Raw genomic sequence first — 17,606 nt, 5'->3', positions numbered from 1 at the left:
GAATAGATAGCTGGATGAGACCACTGAAAAGAGATGTCCCAGGAGTAGTTACAACTTGCATCATTGTAGGTTTGGTTTGTTTACAAATGAGAATAGTGAGAAATTAAATAAGCATGCAGTCAATCAATTGATTGCTCACTCCTGCCCAGTGTTGCTACTGCACTGTAGTGTTGTAACCAACTGCTGTCAGGAAGCACTGTTTATGGATGAAGTAAAGTGTGTCCATTTCCCCAAGTTCTTCAAAAAATTAACGAGTGGAGAAGCAGACATTTACTTGACCAATACTCCCCCAGTGACACTAACAGAGCATTAGTGCTTGATCTTCTCTTGTAAAATAAGACTGCAGTATTCAGTAGCATGTCTGAGAAGAGCACAGATGTTACTTCTGAAGATTGTTCACTGTTTTTCAAAACAAGTGGCCATTTTAGTCAAGGGATCAGCTGGGCTCGCCTATAAAATGCAAGGCAAACAGTTTCATGTATTCTTACAGAAAAAAACAAAGCTCCTATCACATAAAACTGACACTTGACAGGAAACATGTTTCTCTGAAATGCTCCCCGAACGCATTCTTCCTGCTTTTTATACCAGTTCCACTTTAGTCAGCCTTTATACAGAGTGATGTTTTAGTTTGGTACAAAATCAATAACAACATGAAAGATGGTTTTCTCCATCCATCTCCAAATATGCAAAAATGTAAAGCTCTGGTCCAATTCCTCTGTTAAGATGGAGGCAGGTGGTATGCCAAAAAACCCTAAAAAGGCTGTGCGCTGTTCTGGAGTTTAAACCGGGTACGCTTCCACCCGCTTCCCACTTCCACCCCCAAACCTGTGAAGCACCTAACAAACATAATTTTCAACAGGACTTAAAACAGTTTTAATTACCCTGATATGATTGTCTTCCCTCAGTTTTCTCTCAATCCAGCATCTAACACAGAGGTGATCTTCCATATAATGATAGAAAAGGAAGAATGTTAAAAGGGAGTGCCAGTCTGAAGTTGGTGCACTAGGATCCCTCTGAAAGGAAATTTCCACCACCTGCTCCTCACTCAAGAATCTTCCAGGAACACAGTGCACTAGGACCAAAAGAAAGCTGTGAATATAAGGCAGACAAAAGGAACTAATACTTCATTGTGCTCTTTTCCCCATGTAGCACAACCATGTATGGACAATTGGTAACTGCACAAGTGAACCCATGATTAAGAATCTTCCCTTCTTAATACCTCTTTTTTCCTTTTCTCTCACATTTTCCCTTTTGTTCCACACCTCTGATGTGTTATCTAGAAGTGACCCTCAACACTGCCAGCTTGAACTTCAACACTACCTCTCCAAAGAGGACTGTAAAGGCTTTCTACTGAGCAAGCCCACTGCAAAGCAAAGCTGGAACACCAGCTTTCAACTCCTTTGAAAATAGCTCCAACAGCACAGAAAAACAAGAGTTTAACTGTTTTTCTTTTCTTTTTTTTAACTCTAGAAAGGATATTTTCAGACATTGGAAACACCATAAGGAAAATAGTTCTGTCACTGTTTCTCAATGCATGACCAGCTAGTCAACTGGAAACTTAAATTTTTTTTTTTTGATATGTTCTACATAGCTTCTTTGTCCAAGCCCCAAAATGTAGGAAGTACCCTCAAAAAAAAAAAAAAAAAAAAAAAAAAGGCAGAATGTCAGTAAAAGAAACTCGCAGCAAATCCAGCTCTAGGATGAACTGGAAAGACCATAAAATTAACTTAATCCATCAATTCAAAACACAAGGATTTCTGCACTTATCAAGGTGTGGATAGCCAGATAGCATTCCAATTCCCAAGAAAGACCATTTTAAATTTTACTAATACATACCCTTTCCCAGGTTTGTTGAGTCAACAAGAAAGCTTCCTACATTGTCCTACTTGCAAACAATGTAGTACATATTACCTGTTGAACTAATATTAATCAATTTGTATTATTAAAGATAGGAAAGTTTAAGTAAAAACAACAAGAACAGGAACATGATATCAAGTCTCAAAAGCTGTTCACCCTCCAAACTTTTCCCTTCTGTACTCCACAGTTATAGTACTGACACAACTATCACCGAACATTTGACTAAAAACATTCAGTGCTCTACTGACTCAAAGCAGACTAGTCTGAGAGCATGATCTCTTCACAGAAGAAGTTAGAAAACACTTGCACACTACTGAATAGGTTGGTGTTTTAGGCTGCAGCACTGAATAGTAGGTTCCTGTCTGTAAAACCTGGAGTATCCAACTCCAAAACAGGAAAGAAAAGCCATTGCAAAAAAACTCTCAGCACATAGTTAGGTTTAGACCTCAGAAGTCACAAACAACAGTAATAATACATACCAACTTACCTAAAAAATTAGCAGTGATATTGCCATTCTTTATTACCTGTGGGTGTCAGTATGGCAAACCACACATGTTTAGAATAGCAACAGAATGCAAGCAAAAAGAAAAATATACTACAAGATAAATTTCTCCTTAATTGATGAAAAGAAGTATATTTCTTAACAGGCCAGAGTGATCTCAAAGAGTAAGTCTGAAAATTAACTACCCGGTCTGGAGAACAAATAATTTTAGTACAGTAAAAGCAGTAAAATTAAAAAAAAAAAAAAAACCCTCATCTTGCAAAGGAAACGTTTATGTAAGCCTCACCTTGTCACTGTCATCGTTGCAAATGTGATCTTGATGGATTGACTGGCATTGAAAAGAAGTGCCAATGCTACCTACAAAACAAGGTGGAAAAAATGAAAAAAAATCATTAAAATGATAACTGAATTCCTGTGAATGCTAAAAATAAATAGATAAATGTAGCAGCCAGAATTTTTTTCACACAGCAGGGAGACTTAGTTGCCAAACATCTATGTCAGACAACTCTTGCATTTAATTCTGATGATGGAATAAGCAGCAGAGAGACATTTTTCACAATGTGCCAGCAATATCTTCACACAGATTTTTTTTTAAAAAAACATTTAAATGGAACAAAATTAGCACTAGTTCATCGATCCAGAACAAACATATGCAGTAAAATACATGCCCATACATAAGTACGGGGAAGCTACGCACTACACACTGGGACAAGTCCTGTCCCATTCCCCTTATTTCATAACAGTTTTCAGCACCCAGGGTAGCCACACAAGAACAGTCTCTTTCCAGTGATATGTTAAGAATAACAACGAATGGAAAAATCCAAGGTCAAAGCAGAGAAGCATAGTTTTGCTGAAATAAGTTGCATTCATACTGGAATTTCTTCCTGCTTATGGTTTTTCCACAGGTTTCTTTATGCCACATTCTCTTATGTGAGACAGCACACCTCTACAAAAGTTTACCCCAATCCTGAGACTGAGTCCAATGAGGAAGACAACTTTAGGTTTGACTAGATCCACACAGATAGTCAAACAGTTTTACCGAACTCTTACTCACATGGTAAAGTTTTGCTTCATGTGTTTTCTTATGCAGAAAATACAGGAGTGGAATAACTACTCATGTTGCTTTTACGCTTCCTGAAGCATCTTGAAGTCAAAATTAAAATCTACACGTTATTAAGAGAATAGCTGACAATATGCACAACTTTTTATTTTGCAAATTTTTCTGGTGCATGTGCTTATACTGTCCATGTGTTTTGCGAAGAGAATAAAAGGTTACCAGTGCTCCTCTGGCTCCAAGGAGATCCTTTTCTCCTCTGTTTCTTCCTTTATAGTCTCCAGAGCATTTATAAGACTATTTTTTACTAAGTGTTTTTACTTCATCAGAATATACCTTACTATCATGCCAAAATTCTGAATAATTGGTCTAGTATCAGGTAATGTCTTGTACTCTGGAAAGTACTTATACTGGTCCATTATACAAAACTTCAACTACTGCCTTCGCAGTCCCTCTTCTGTCATCTTCAATTCCACCATGATTTTAGCCACAGTTCTCAGGGACTGCTGCAGGCAGGAGCTTCATACTTCACAACACTAGAAAACTGGGATACCCAGCTGCTTCTGATGGCACAAATGATGGAGATTTATCTATCATCAACTGCCATGGGTCAAACTACTAAATTGTACTGAAAGCCAATCATCTACTCCTCAGCATGGTGAAAAGAAAAATTAGAAGCTAGAAACAGATATCAGCTAACATGGAAATGAATACATATATGAAGCCTGTGTGTCATATGAGGGGAAAAAGGAGGAAAAAAAAAAAAAAGAGTCTTCCTCTTCTTATGAGCACCGAGCAAAACACTTTTCAAAAAAAGGAGAAAAAACAGTCTCATTTGCAAAGCTACACCATTTCATGGTTTTCCTTCCTTTCTATCTACTTAGAAACATTTCCCCAGCAGTTTCTCATAGTCTTTCTTTTGCAGTTTTGTAATGTGGATAGACCTGTTTTGCACCATTTGTATTTCCACACGTACCATTTCTTATAGATCCACATGTTCTGGATGCGTTCTTCTACACCACAAGAAGCCTGATCAACAAAGAGGCTTACCTAAACAGGCAGCCAGCCATAGGCAGAAGTCACAGCCAATAAGTGCACAGCCTCCTTAAATCCCCCTCTCAATATAGTTACTTGGAAAAAAAAAATCTTAGTGTGTCACTGCTTATTGTCATCACTACCTCAAGTAAAAAACAATGTATCTAACTTTAAAATCACATTTTTTATATGTATATCTATATCTATATCTTTACTTCTAAAACAGAAGGAAAGGAAAAGGAGAGGGGAAATGAGTGTCTTTCTACGTACATACATAGACAGACAGACACACACACACGCATGCGTGTACACATATCAGGTGCTAAACTACCAAAGAATATACTCCCCCATATTCCTGCAGCAATTGGTACTGCTATTATTATGCCACATGAATTTTATTGACTTCAGTTTCTATATGTTTCCCTTCTTTCCTTAGCTCTAGCACAAAGTATGGAAAAAGCAGTACTGTACTGCACAGGCACTACCAAAAGAGTCAGTGAAAACATGTTGAGCCCTATCCAGCACTTAGTCCCTGCCTGGATGTTGTTCATTGGTGGACTGGAGCCAATTCACATCATTTTAGGCTTGAATCACACCACTTGCAGACTAGCCGGCTTTACCACAGCTACTGGGAAACAATTCATTTCATGGCTGCATGTAAATACTGTCCTGAGGGTTCCAGCTAACAGTTTCCAGTTTTTCTGTCCAAAAGTTTGAAGTTGCACATGCTTGCTGAACACAATTCATTTAGACAAACTTCTAACTAAGTTTCCTCACCATTTAAACATTCTTTTCCAAAGCAAAAAGTCTCCAGCAGTCTCACAAGAAATCTGACTTCATCCACAAGAAAATTCCAGCACACCCTGACATTATTAACAGGAACAAAATGTTCAGTTTCCTTTTCCCTGAAAGGTAATATTAATACTTTGATCCCAATAAATGATATGTTTATGATTTCCTTCTTTTCCTTATGCAAGTTTATTTTAAACTAGATGATTCTTAGATCAGGTTTTAACATGCAACATCGTACAGGTGGTATCTTACAAAAGGTTCATTGGTGGGGTGCTTTAGTATGTAAGCTCCATAAATCTCTTAAAGCAGATAGCCTCGAAAGATCCCATAGACTCTGCAAGCTACAGCTTTGTATTTGGTTCTTGTATCTAGAAAGTAGTTTCCTTGCTCATTCTTATATAAAATACAAAAGTCCACACTGCTGTGCAGGGTACATAGTTAGAGCTTCCTTAACACCTTCACAAATCAAATATGGAAGAAGTTTCAGTTAATTGATAGATAATTATAATTTCATTGAAAGAGTAATTAAGAGCACATTGCTCTCTCCAAGACTTGTACATTCCAAATGCTACATGCTATCTGAAATTTGTTTTCCTGCAAGCATGGGAAATCCTCCCTCCTCTGCCACCATATTCCCCTGCTATTCCCAGGACAGAATAACTCTTCAAATATGCAGATGACTGTCAAGTTCTTAATAATTCCATGGTTCTGTTTTTAGAAAAAAAGAACAAAAGAGCCAAAACACTGTGCCAGAGTCTACACAAGTATGAAAAAAAATCAAAACACAATTTCACATTGAATTTACTAATTTGTTACAGTCTACTTAAGTAGTGCATGAATATAATAAAAGACTATGAAACCTAAATAAAAGGGCCAGAGCAGTACTTTATTGGGTTTTTTTGGCTTGAACAAATTTGGCACCGGTTGCCTTTCAGTTTTTGTTTGTATCTGTTCTCAGAATCCAAACTAAAAAAACTTGACGCAGCTGGAACAGGCTATTTAAAACTGTTAAGCATTTGGGCTCACAAGCAGGCTTTGAACTGAATCTAGAGTTATAGTTTTTATTGCTACTACTTTGGTCTAGCTGTTGAGGATGAAAAAGAATCTGATGAGAAAGTACATGTGTACGTCCATCTTGACAACCCTCCAACAAGCTTGGATCAGCTTGTATGAAGCTTAATTTTACAGGATCCATGTACACAGCTAGCAGTCAGTGTTCCCAACCTGGTCTACGAAGGCAGTTGCTTCTTAGCCAGACCCATGTTAATTTTCAAAGGTAAAATACCACCCTACGACAAAAATCCATGTACGCATATCTAAGTATTAAAACTCATATAGCCCAGTACTGAAATTCCTGTGTAAGAAAAGATTCCCTTCAGCAGCATGACTTCATGACTTTCAGAGCTGAGAATGTGGTTGGAATCTCAGCCCTGAAAAGCCTGATTCTTCTGCTCTGCATGCATCAGGGATTGAAACATTGCTGGTGGTGAAACTACTCAGAGGATGAATACAAAAAAAAATAAGTGTGGAAGCCTATTCAGATAAAGATGTCAGGACAGATGGTGCACTTCATTTAAAAGCAGCTGGTTGTAGATATAGGGCTAGGATATAGGACTGTGATACCCGTCTAAGTGTTTCAGCCATCTCATGTGAAATATAAATATCAATACTGCATAGCTAAATGAGGGCAGCAGCAGCATCATAAGACCACTTTTCATGCATCAGAGGAATTTAGATCAAGGTATCTGTCCAGATGTGCCCAGGGATTTAAACCACTTTTGAAGATGGGGAGCTGTATCATTGCCGTGGTACTGTGTAAAGCTGCTACAGTTCCCCTAGAGTGCAACAGCCAAGGGGAAAAAAAGCTCTGTAAAGTGGGACTGAAACAATTCATCACTGCTGCAGAAGATCTGCAGAAGGTCTGCAGAAGGTCCATATTTTTTTTTCTTCCTGAGGGTTTTTTTTGGTTTGTTTATAACTCAGACAGAGTTAACAGACTGCAGAGCACCAGAGCAGATGCAGCCCTTCATTTTCATTAAAGATAAGACTGAATGCACTTAAGATTCCTAACTTAAATTAACAGAACATAGCATTCTCAACTTCAGTGCACATGAATGCAGTGCTCTAATATCTGTGCCAGCTCTGCCAAATTAGAGTCCCTATAATTTTGAGCAGAGAAAATGCTGAGAGAAGGAAAAATGTAGTATGGAAGCAATCAAGTCATTATTAGCCTTTACCCTTACAGTCATTCAGTTTCAACCTAACAGGCAAAACAAAGTAATCCCCCATAGTTGGGTCTGATTTTGCCTTCTGGACACTGTACAGTTTAAAATTTATTTACAATTTACAATTTTTGCTTCATACAACCAGGTTCTGTTTGGCATCCTTGCACAGACGAGAAATGTGCACTTGCGAAAATAAGAATGATGCTAATAACAATACAGTAAACTAATTTATTGTTTGCCTAGTGTGAAACTTTTAAGTAAACAAGGGAAGAGGAGCAATTTTAAATACAATTTTGTGTCCTTTAATCAGAGTAATCTCCTGTATTATGTAGCATGCCATATTCACCTCAGGTAACTGGAAGAGCAATTGCAGTCTTTTTAAATACAAAACATGACAGAACAGTATTTCTTATAAGTCATCTATCACCTAAAAATGTGCTATTATTTGAGAAACAGTCAATGTAAGGGCATAAATTATTAGGCAACTTGTAATTACTATTTTCTCCCTGTCTACAAAACAACTAAGAAATTAATTAAGAAACATCAAACATATAATGCAGCTTGAAGCAAGGATTCTTCTCATCCTACCAAAAAACTATAATTTTGTCGTCCGAGCAAGAAATTAAGAATAACAGCCCAAAATACCACAGGGTACTTTTCATCATTTATGTGAAAGTCATAGCATTCATGCAATTTCATCTAAACACATATTCCCTCTCTAGATGGCCTTCACAATCTACCATCCCAGGGCACCAACGCTGGAAAAGGCAAACTTTCCTGCAGCTAGCTGCAAAACACTATCAAAATAATGTAAAGCAAAATATAGATCTGAGGAGGCATCCTGTTTTCCCACCACTGCCTAGATTACTTCACCTAGGTGCACTTAAATATAAGCAACAAACATGGTGTGCTAGAGCAGAGGTCAGGTCTGTGCCCAGTATTTTTGTGACTTCGGCTGTGTGCTTTTAGGGCCTCTCAGATGCTAAGAACCGTGGGCGTGCAGAAGTGCAAAAAGCAAGTTACTCTGCCGCTCATGTATGTGAGCTATTACATTTGGAAAGAGCCTGGTTGAACGTAACTGGAACAAAGTACAGGAATCAAGGCTAAAATAACATGCTTTTGCCTAGTAATTGAATAAGGTAATGGGTAATGACAGGGGCATTTTAGAGTGCAAGACCACTCACACTCAGGTAATCCTGTCAGCAACACTATCTATGGCCAACATTGCCCAACTAAAGGTATCAGAAATATCAAATCTGAATGTGGAAACAGCAAAACTGGAATCAATAGGGAGAAAGGAATTGGAGTAGACTATGTACTTGGGAGGAGGCTGGGGGAAGAGCAGGAGACACCATGGCTGCACAAGGGTGGGCCCAAACTCCAAAGAAAATGGAGAATAAAGCAGAAAATCAGGAAGAGAAAAAGGGGTAGGGGAATCTTCACACAGCAGGAGTGCAGATGCCTACAGTCACTAGTGACGCTGACCTGTGGACCCAAGTCCACAAGGAGACTTGGAGGGACCCGCCTGGGACAACCTGCTGGACTCTCCATCGGGTCTATGTCCAGAAGACTTGGCGTGGGGATGTGTAGTGGAAGAGATTTACAGCCCAGTGTTCACAGAACTGTAATTCAGTAGTAATCATATATGTGATTCATTAGACTTTAGAACTATAATTAGCAGCTTTATAGATGAGCATCTGTCTTGTTATATAACTGCAAATTGATATATTTGATGGCCTATCATTGATTATTTTGCTGCTCTACTAATTTTCTCATCATGTGCTCATTAATCAAAAATCTTATGTAGTTTGCATCGGTTACATCTCAGCTCTCCAGTCTCAGGGGTGCATGTCAGTCCTTGGCAGTAATGTGCATGCGGTGGACACTGATGCCATGTATCTCCATCCCCGTCTTATGAATATCCTTGTAGCTGTGCAGTGTCTTGACGTACCAGACCACAGTGACCCAGAACTGCCAGCTGATAAATATTACTTTGGATTTCATGATGTCTGGGGTTTCCCTTAAACATCCATCTTTTGCAGTAATGTGGTACGGAAGAACTCAGAACATTCTAGTTTTAATTTTACAAGGAAGATATTTGTGAAGAAAAGTGTAAAAGAAATTTAATGCAACCAATTTGTGGGGGGGAGTATACAAGATAAAAAAAGATATATACACACACATGCATATTTCAGTTCCCTTTTTAGGGTAAACTGTTGATTCTTTAGTGGCCAAACTCATTTTGCAGAACTTCTGAATTGGTTGTACAGTCAATTCAACACATTGATGAAGATTTGGCATATAAAAATGAAAAACGGCATAAATCAGTAGAAAGGCTTTGCTTTGCTTTATTCACTTCATGCAAGAAAAGGAACACTAGCAAATTTACCCCAAATTTGTGAGAAGAGAACCAACATAAAATAAATGCCTCATATTTACTTTTTTCAGCATTCTGTTTCACAGTCAATATCACCACTTTAAGCATAACCAATGTTGAATCTCCACTTCATGCCACTCAAAAAATATAGCTACTAATGCCATTTTTGAAATGAGGACAAGTAGGAAGACTGACACTAAAAAGCTTGCAGATCTCCCTAGCAGACTAAATTGTGCAGTGCGTGCATGCCCATGCAGCCAACAGCAGAAAATTAAAGCAAACTTGCTTTTGTCCCATGTGTGCGTAGCAGTCTTTTGAAATGTGGTTTTGTTGCAGAGGAAGGGGCAGTTGCAAAGGGTTTGAAAATTCAGATCCGCAGCAGCGGACAAGAAGCCCCTCACAGTCTCACAGCCCTTGGGGTTCTTGGACATCATTATGCAATGACAGCAAGGAGACGTTCTCATAGCCAGCCTGTCACTACTGTTGATTCATACCCCACTTTTCCCCTAGCAAGTCTGTCTTTGAGAGCCTGTGTTCTCAATGGGAAACCTGACATTTAGCACTGACAATTCTGCTTACTGAAAAGGGTTTAAAATTCAGTATGAGGAAACTAGATCTATGTCTTCTTTCTCCTTCTGAGAGTTTTTGCTGTTTAGTTTACAGATGCATGTTTGCTAGCGGATGGATCAGTCATAACATACACACACATAAACACTCACATGTATATACAGACACATATTTGTGTGTATGTATATGTTGCATGCACACACACAAACACATATATTATATATATATATATACACATATGCACACATATTATCTTTTATGGATTTTCACACTGCATCATTTACTTATAACTTCACAACCAGTTGCTGAGAAGGTAATTATGGACTTCATTTAAGGAAGAGACAGCAGGAGCATATGAGCAACTGAGACAGAGTTTATTTTCAAAGAAGCGTCCTTAGTTACATAACGATCTTGAAAATTACAGAAAGTGTGATTTGCAAGCATAATTTTCTCCAAAGTTCTGTTACATAGTACTTACAGAACTGCAGGGATACACATGTTCTTTGACAGAACAAAGTCTCCAGGCAGAATGTAGCCCATGTTAAAATATGAAACTTAAGAAAAACCTTTGGTGGATGGAATAGCAAAAGGACAAGGACAGTAACACTGAAGTTACTACAAGACTGAAATTATTCAACTAGTGAAGCATAGATAATTACTGTTTATAAGCAACATGAATAAGAAGATTTGGAAAACAGGGCTCAGCAACACTGGAAGAGAGGTAGACTTGCAGATTCACTGCAGAACTTTCAAGTTGGCACAGATCCTCCAAGGGCAACATGCTGGGGAAAGGAGCTGATTTTTACTCAGCGTTGTTAGGTTAAAAAAAGCAAAATACTTTTTTACCATTTTTTTTCAAAAACATGTACCAGAAGGACCCTTGGGAAGAAAGAGAAGTGCATTGTAAGAGCCGGGCTTCCCCCGACTTTACTTCAAAGGCGTCTAAGAACGTAACACACAACATTTCAATTCCTTCCTCTAGCATGTCCTAGTAAAATCACAAATAATGATGCCTGACATCTGTAGCACCATTAAAACTACTACATCCATTATGCCTTTTTTTTTTTTGAATCTTCCTTGAAAATCTCAATGCAGCAAAACCAAGAACACAAATTCTGAGAATCCACAGTTACCTTAAGGCCACCAAGAAAATTTAAGGAATAATGCACAGAGGAGAAAAAGAGGCAATAAACTGAACCCTGGAGAAGAAAAGTGTGAGGGCCTTTTCTGATTGTAATACAACCTATGAGATGCAGAACATATAATTAAAGCAAAAATGAAAATTCATTTAATTCTCTTCATTGAAGGGAAAAAAGTTTCACTGAACCCCATAACAATAATTTGGACAAGCACTAATTTCACTCAGCAAATTTATCAGCATGTTGTCCAAGACTCAACCAAGAGAATTGCGCAAGCAGTGCCAGCAAGGTTCCCTAGCAAAACTATTATCAATGCACATGTAAAGATTGGCCAAGATATGTTAAAAGTCATGAGCTCCTAGCCAATTAGCAGGCTGGCTGATTTCTTTAGACAAAACTGACAATTTACCAGAAGATGCTAATTTTGGAAGGATTATTCTTTTGAAAAAATCCATAAAAATTATCTTCTTTTTGACTCATCACTTTAGAAAGAACTCATGTTGCTGCAGGAGTCAGAGACTCTGCCTGTACTGGCTTAACAGATCATAACAGTTCCAATGGAGCATGCTAGTCTGACTGTCACACACACATTTGCCCAGTCCCATATATTTTGGGGAGGAAGAGGAGCAGCAAAGAAGACATCATTACACAGCTGAAGTTTCAAGCTGTGAAGGGGAAAAATGTCCAGTCTTAAACCATTCAGAACGTGCTATCTTTCGTTCCCATTTGATTTAGACTTAGGCAAAACACAAGTATTTTCATTAGGAACAGTCCATATAGTTGCGTGAAATCTGAAGTCATTCCAGCTCAGAGAGAAGCTAAAAAAAAGATCAAAGGAAGTGGGCATTATGGATGAGGGCTGATGATGTTCAGCCCATCACCCCAGAGGCAGAATTAAAATAAAATAAGACCTTTTGCATTAGTGTAAGTTAAAAAAGATAGGCAGCAAATAATGACAACAGTCTGGTTCCGACAAATTATGACAAAATACAAATACACTTGTTTTGATCATCTATGCATTTGGATAGTGAAAAGAATTTCCAGAAGTGGTGGATTTATGACATCTAAATCCTTCCTCTAAACCCTGTTATCACCTACAATTTGTTCTCTACCATAGTAAACCCATAAATGTGGATCTTCCTTTACATAAAAAGGCAAGTGACACATGCTGTTCCTTCACAGGTATGCTTTTCAAGAACAGCAGTGACATACACAATTACAATTATGAGTGAGCTTTGTTTTAGCTATAATGGATACCACCAGCAGCAAAACAGCCACAACAGTAAGCCTTCAGTAAATTACATAGAAACCTCAGGTTGTCATAGCTTCCATTTATGGATATCTATATAACCAAGAAGAAAAAGAAAAGGTTTGGCTATAACTACATGGTTCAATCAAGCTCAACTGTTCCGCACACAGAGTCACAAAACACCAAATGCAGTTAGCAAAAGATATGGCAATCTTCAGCATTTTTTTTTTTAAACATGGTCTTTCATGGTCTTCTTACCACATTTCTTTCAATTCTGATCAACTGCTCATTGATATCCTATAATACAATAGCAAGGTATGAAACAGCCCTAAACTGTCAGCATTAAAGATTTGACAGACATCCTGGCTGCCTTGCAGCAGTTAGCTGGCTGAGCTCACCTACAGTCTCACCCAGAGCAGCCTTGCAAAAGCGGTTGTTTCAAAGACAACACCAATAACGTGGCCCCCAGGACGGGGCCAGCAGAGGGAACAGAAACAGACACTTTTTCCTTCTTACACAGAGGCAAATCTGAGGAAAGGTGAATCACCTCTCCCACCTCTGAGGAAGGTCAGTCGAATCAGAGTCCAGAAGATGATCTCAGCAGCTTTCTAGTCTTCATCACCAAACAGCTTTGTACTGAGGTTTAACAGTGAAATGGTGCTGGAGGACTGAAGAGAATTAAAGCTAACATACATTGTCCTGATTGCAGGACTAGATAGATACTCAATTAAACCACCTTCATGTCCCCAAATCTTTGGCTGAATTTCAGACCAACTCAGGACCTATTGCAGCTTACAGCAAGCAGTCCCTCAGGCTGTTATACACAAGACTATAATTCTGACTGTAACATTCAGTCAGCTTTGCCACAGGCATAAAGTGGGAAAAAACACTAAATAACACTCCTATGTAAGTGACTGAACAGGGCGTATAGGCCACTGCCCACAGCAACCTTGCCAAATGCAATTCCTTGCTGTGGCATTGGGGAGATGTAACAGTGAGGTCTAATGCCCATGCTCCCTCCTGTGCAGCATCCCAGGCCAAATGACATCTCTCATGACCAAACCTACATGAGTATCAGGGTACTTCTTGACAGTCAGCATGTTTACTCAGACTCACAGCTTCCAAGACCTAGGGGACAAACCTGTAGCCTCAAGTCATGCTGATTGAGGAGACATCCTACAGACAACAGGCATCTGTGAAGCATCACCACAGCTATACCACCAGTGTCACAAGGACAGGGTACAGAGCAATGCTCTTCAAGTGATGCAGTCATGCACACCAACATACACATGCAAGTATCAGATTTAAGGAGAAACCTCGTTTGCCTTTTCCCACTTTAAATGCAGTGAAGTTCTTTTTCACCCCCTTGTTCAAATCGAAGAGATATCAAGGTGGACATGATGTCTTGTGCTCAGGGAAGAAACATGAATTCTCTGATAATAAGCAAGAAACATACAGTGCTCCCCAGCTACCACAGAAAGGCACTTGTTTTCTTTGAAACACAGAAAGGCCTTCTAAACCCACAAAATAAAATGGACAGCAAAAAGAACCTAACTTTCAGAACTTCATGGTTTCTATTTAATTTGTGTATGGTAGTAGAAAGAGAATGAATATTGGGTTTGAAAGGCTTGCCTCATGACTGCCAATATTTAGCATTTCCAGCTCATGCAATACCAGTCCAAGGAGCAAAGATATGTCAGTTCAGTCCTTCTAATTCAGCCATTTCTGTGCAACTGGAAGTGCTCCATTGCTTAACTGAATGACAGATTGATATGGTCATGACACACCACAACATTAATCTGCCAAAACCATTTGTATATGTTACCTATACCATATTATACCTATCTTTACACCCTATGTTTAGATCCTTCATCAACCATTCCCTTTGCAAAACTTGAGTGTTGAGCGGAGCATATATTCTGGTGAGAGACAGCCACAGATGGCCGGTCCGCCTCAAAAGGTAGAAGGAATAGTGTCCAGAGGTTAAAATTCTCCATGATCTTGGAAGTTATTTTCAAGAAACAAGGCCCACCAAATACTGCAGATGTCATTAGCTGGTAGCCAACAATATTCTCCTGCTCAGAGCACACTGTTTAGATTTTGGATGCTCTCCTAATTGAAGAGCCTTTCAAACTGCAGTGAAGAAAATACTTAACAGGAAAAACTGAATCTTTTGCCGTCACAGAAACTTTAGAGGCAAGTTCAAGAAATGATGCAGTGCCAGTCACAGCAGCTACTTTGCCTGGGCGAGGAGGAGTTGGCAGCAAGTTAACCTTGTTAACTTTGGTCCAGCACTGCTCAAATTCTTCTCCACTCATGGAAGTCTGATCATGAAGAAAGAACATGCTGCATCTTTTCTGGAGGACACAGATATGACAGTTACATGTAATGCATAGTAGGATTGGCATTCTTCCCCCTTTCTTTCCACTTCTCTTCTCATATCCTCCAACAGGTTTGCATTCACTCTCTAATTCCTGTGATTTATTAAGCCACTGGAAAGAAAGTTACTACATGCTGGGAAGAGCTAATGTTTTTCAGTCATGTGGTGTGGCTCATCACTGGAAACTTTCAGCAAATCCTGAGAATATAGAGCACACATATCTAGGAGGCTGTTGTAAAACTCTGGATCACATCCTAGCCAGGAAACAGCCTAAAATTGCTGTATATATAAATATAAATATAAATCAGTCCCACACGCTTGTTGAAAATTTATGTATTGTAGGCATCACAAAGGCAAAGCAGTACCAGAAAGCCTGGTAAAGGTCGGCAAGAAGTGTTTTCTCTCCCTGCAGTGACTAGGGAAACAGACTGCATGCCTAGTAACCATCAAGAAATGTGATGAAAATGAGGCAACTGTAAGCTCATGATGAAAACTGGGCCCATGTTTATTTCATAAAATAAGTAAAAGGTACCCTCCAATCACACTTTTCACTGAATGACACATCTCAGATATTTTTGGAGAAAAGCAGAGGAACCCATAGGAGATACTTTGCATTTTAAAAACACTTGAAGTTGATATAATTTAAGAGTGCCAGAGCTCAAAAATGGAACAGAGAAATTTACCTTAATACAGTAAAAAAGAAGCCTGAATACTGAGACAGGCCACTAAGCTTCAAAAACCAGATTGTTTATCTATAAACCAGTCCTGAAGTAAGGCCTTTTTACTGCAGGTTTCTGCTGTTTCTCTGCAAGTCTGCATAAATACTTCTGTTTCAAAGAATATCATTTTCCAATGTAATTAATTTAAATTAACAAATACAAACCAGATTGTTTACTTCAGGAACTGTCCACAAGATTTCCCTCACAGTAACTATATGAATATAATCTGGTTCATCTATTCTTTTCCAGTGTGTGTACAGAAACCTGTGGTAACCTCCTACTCACCCAGTCGGGCAATCACTATGGCCAGGCTGCTGCCTCCTCTCTTCTGGGTTAACTTCAGAGCATGTCAGCTCCATCTTTTCTAGTAAAAAGTAGCAGCAGCTACAGTTTTAGATGGATTTGGTAATCCGCAGGCTCCAACACACTGTTTCATCCCTGGTTAAATTTTGTTTTAATCCGGCATCCCTGGCCCTTTGTCTACTACAAAGGGGGCTACCACTTTGGTAGTCATCCAGCTTCACCCTACCAGGTTCCAAGTTGCACATTTTTTAAATTAAGCAAGCATCTATGTTAAAATTTGTGCCACTTCCACACAAAAATATGCAAGGGATTTAATGTAAAAGCAACATGCTTCCATATATACCCTAGATTTGCAATAGGCAACTCATTATTTTGAAAGATTTGTGAAGACTTTTGCATTGCTAAGGTTCAAATGTCCACTTATTTCTCTCTGATCTTATCAGGAAGAGCTCTAGTCTTTAGCCTAAAGTGTTTTATTTCTTTCAGCTTCCTCCCTTTCACCCTATCCTCCCCCTTCGCAAAAACTATCTGGGGATTTACACTAATTAAATTGTTACTATGCTATACAGTTAGGTATTTAGTACTACATCAGAAGATGTTTCCCCCTTGACTGAGATATTACTGGATAAGCAAAGATTTTTAATGAGCATATAAAAAGTTTTATTGCCAAATTATTATAAGCATTTCTACAGAAGCTTTATACACCTAAACTTCACTAGCCAGCATGCCTAGGGCAAATAATCAGATTCTGTCAGACTTCAAATAAAATTAACATCCCCACTCTCAACATTTAAATGATTGTTGAAATCAAAAGGTGTTATAGACTACAGAATGTACATTAACTTTTAAAAAATCTGTCTATATTCACTGTGAAAATTCCTATGAAAATGGGATTATTGCACATGCTGGACAGGCATTGTCAACATTCTTCAACATTCAACGATGTTACATAAAAAGTATCAAAATACACAAGAAGTCAGTTCTTACTGTCAGCTCTTTTCATTTCAAGCATTTCTAAAAACTCTATTTGGGATCCATGTAAGTGCAAAACTAGTATTTTAAAATTTGTATTTTCATATCTTTATAGTGCACAAATAAAAGTGACCAAAATTTCTTCAAGGTTATTGACATCTGTGTGTTTGGCTCTGAGGATCAGTTTTTTTCAAGAACCAATTCAGCAAGATACCATCCAGGGTGAGATTTTACAGGAGACCTAAACCTCAGAAATTAGGTTAAAGCAGAAATAGTATTACACCCATAAGCACAGAGCCACTATATTAATAAATCGTAGTTCTCAAAATGTCAAGAGATAAAGCCATTGACAAGACTAGACAGCAGAGCATCAACAAAATCTGTTAGACGGTTCATAGTAGCAAGTAGCTACCTAACTTTAGGGCAAAAGCAGGA

General features: G+C 38.5%; 1 protein-coding gene across 2 annotated transcripts in view; it reads right to left on the bottom strand.

Annotated features, from left to right (window-relative positions):
• The window catches only part of RNF38 (ring finger protein 38), a 131,117-nt gene that overhangs the window by 58,705 nt on the left and 54,806 nt on the right, over positions 1 to 17,606 (bottom strand). Inside the window, exon 2 of one of the 2 annotated variants that reach the window (XM_064501189.1) lies at positions 2,646 to 2,716. In XM_064501189.1, the coding sequence (XP_064357259.1) occupies positions 2,646 to 2,716 (71 nt within the window). Of the gene's footprint in view, positions 1 to 881; positions 906 to 2,645; positions 2,717 to 17,606 lie in introns of those variants that run through there. The other variant, XM_026099351.2, reaches the window with a different exon arrangement.

This window comes from Dromaius novaehollandiae, chromosome Z (assembly GCF_036370855.1).
Source record: "Dromaius novaehollandiae isolate bDroNov1 chromosome Z, bDroNov1.hap1, whole genome shotgun sequence".
Taxonomy (NCBI): Eukaryota; Metazoa; Chordata; class Aves; order Casuariiformes; family Dromaiidae; genus Dromaius; species Dromaius novaehollandiae.
Note: the sequence above shows the minus strand (reverse complement) of the source record. Positions and strands in the feature narration are given on the sequence as shown.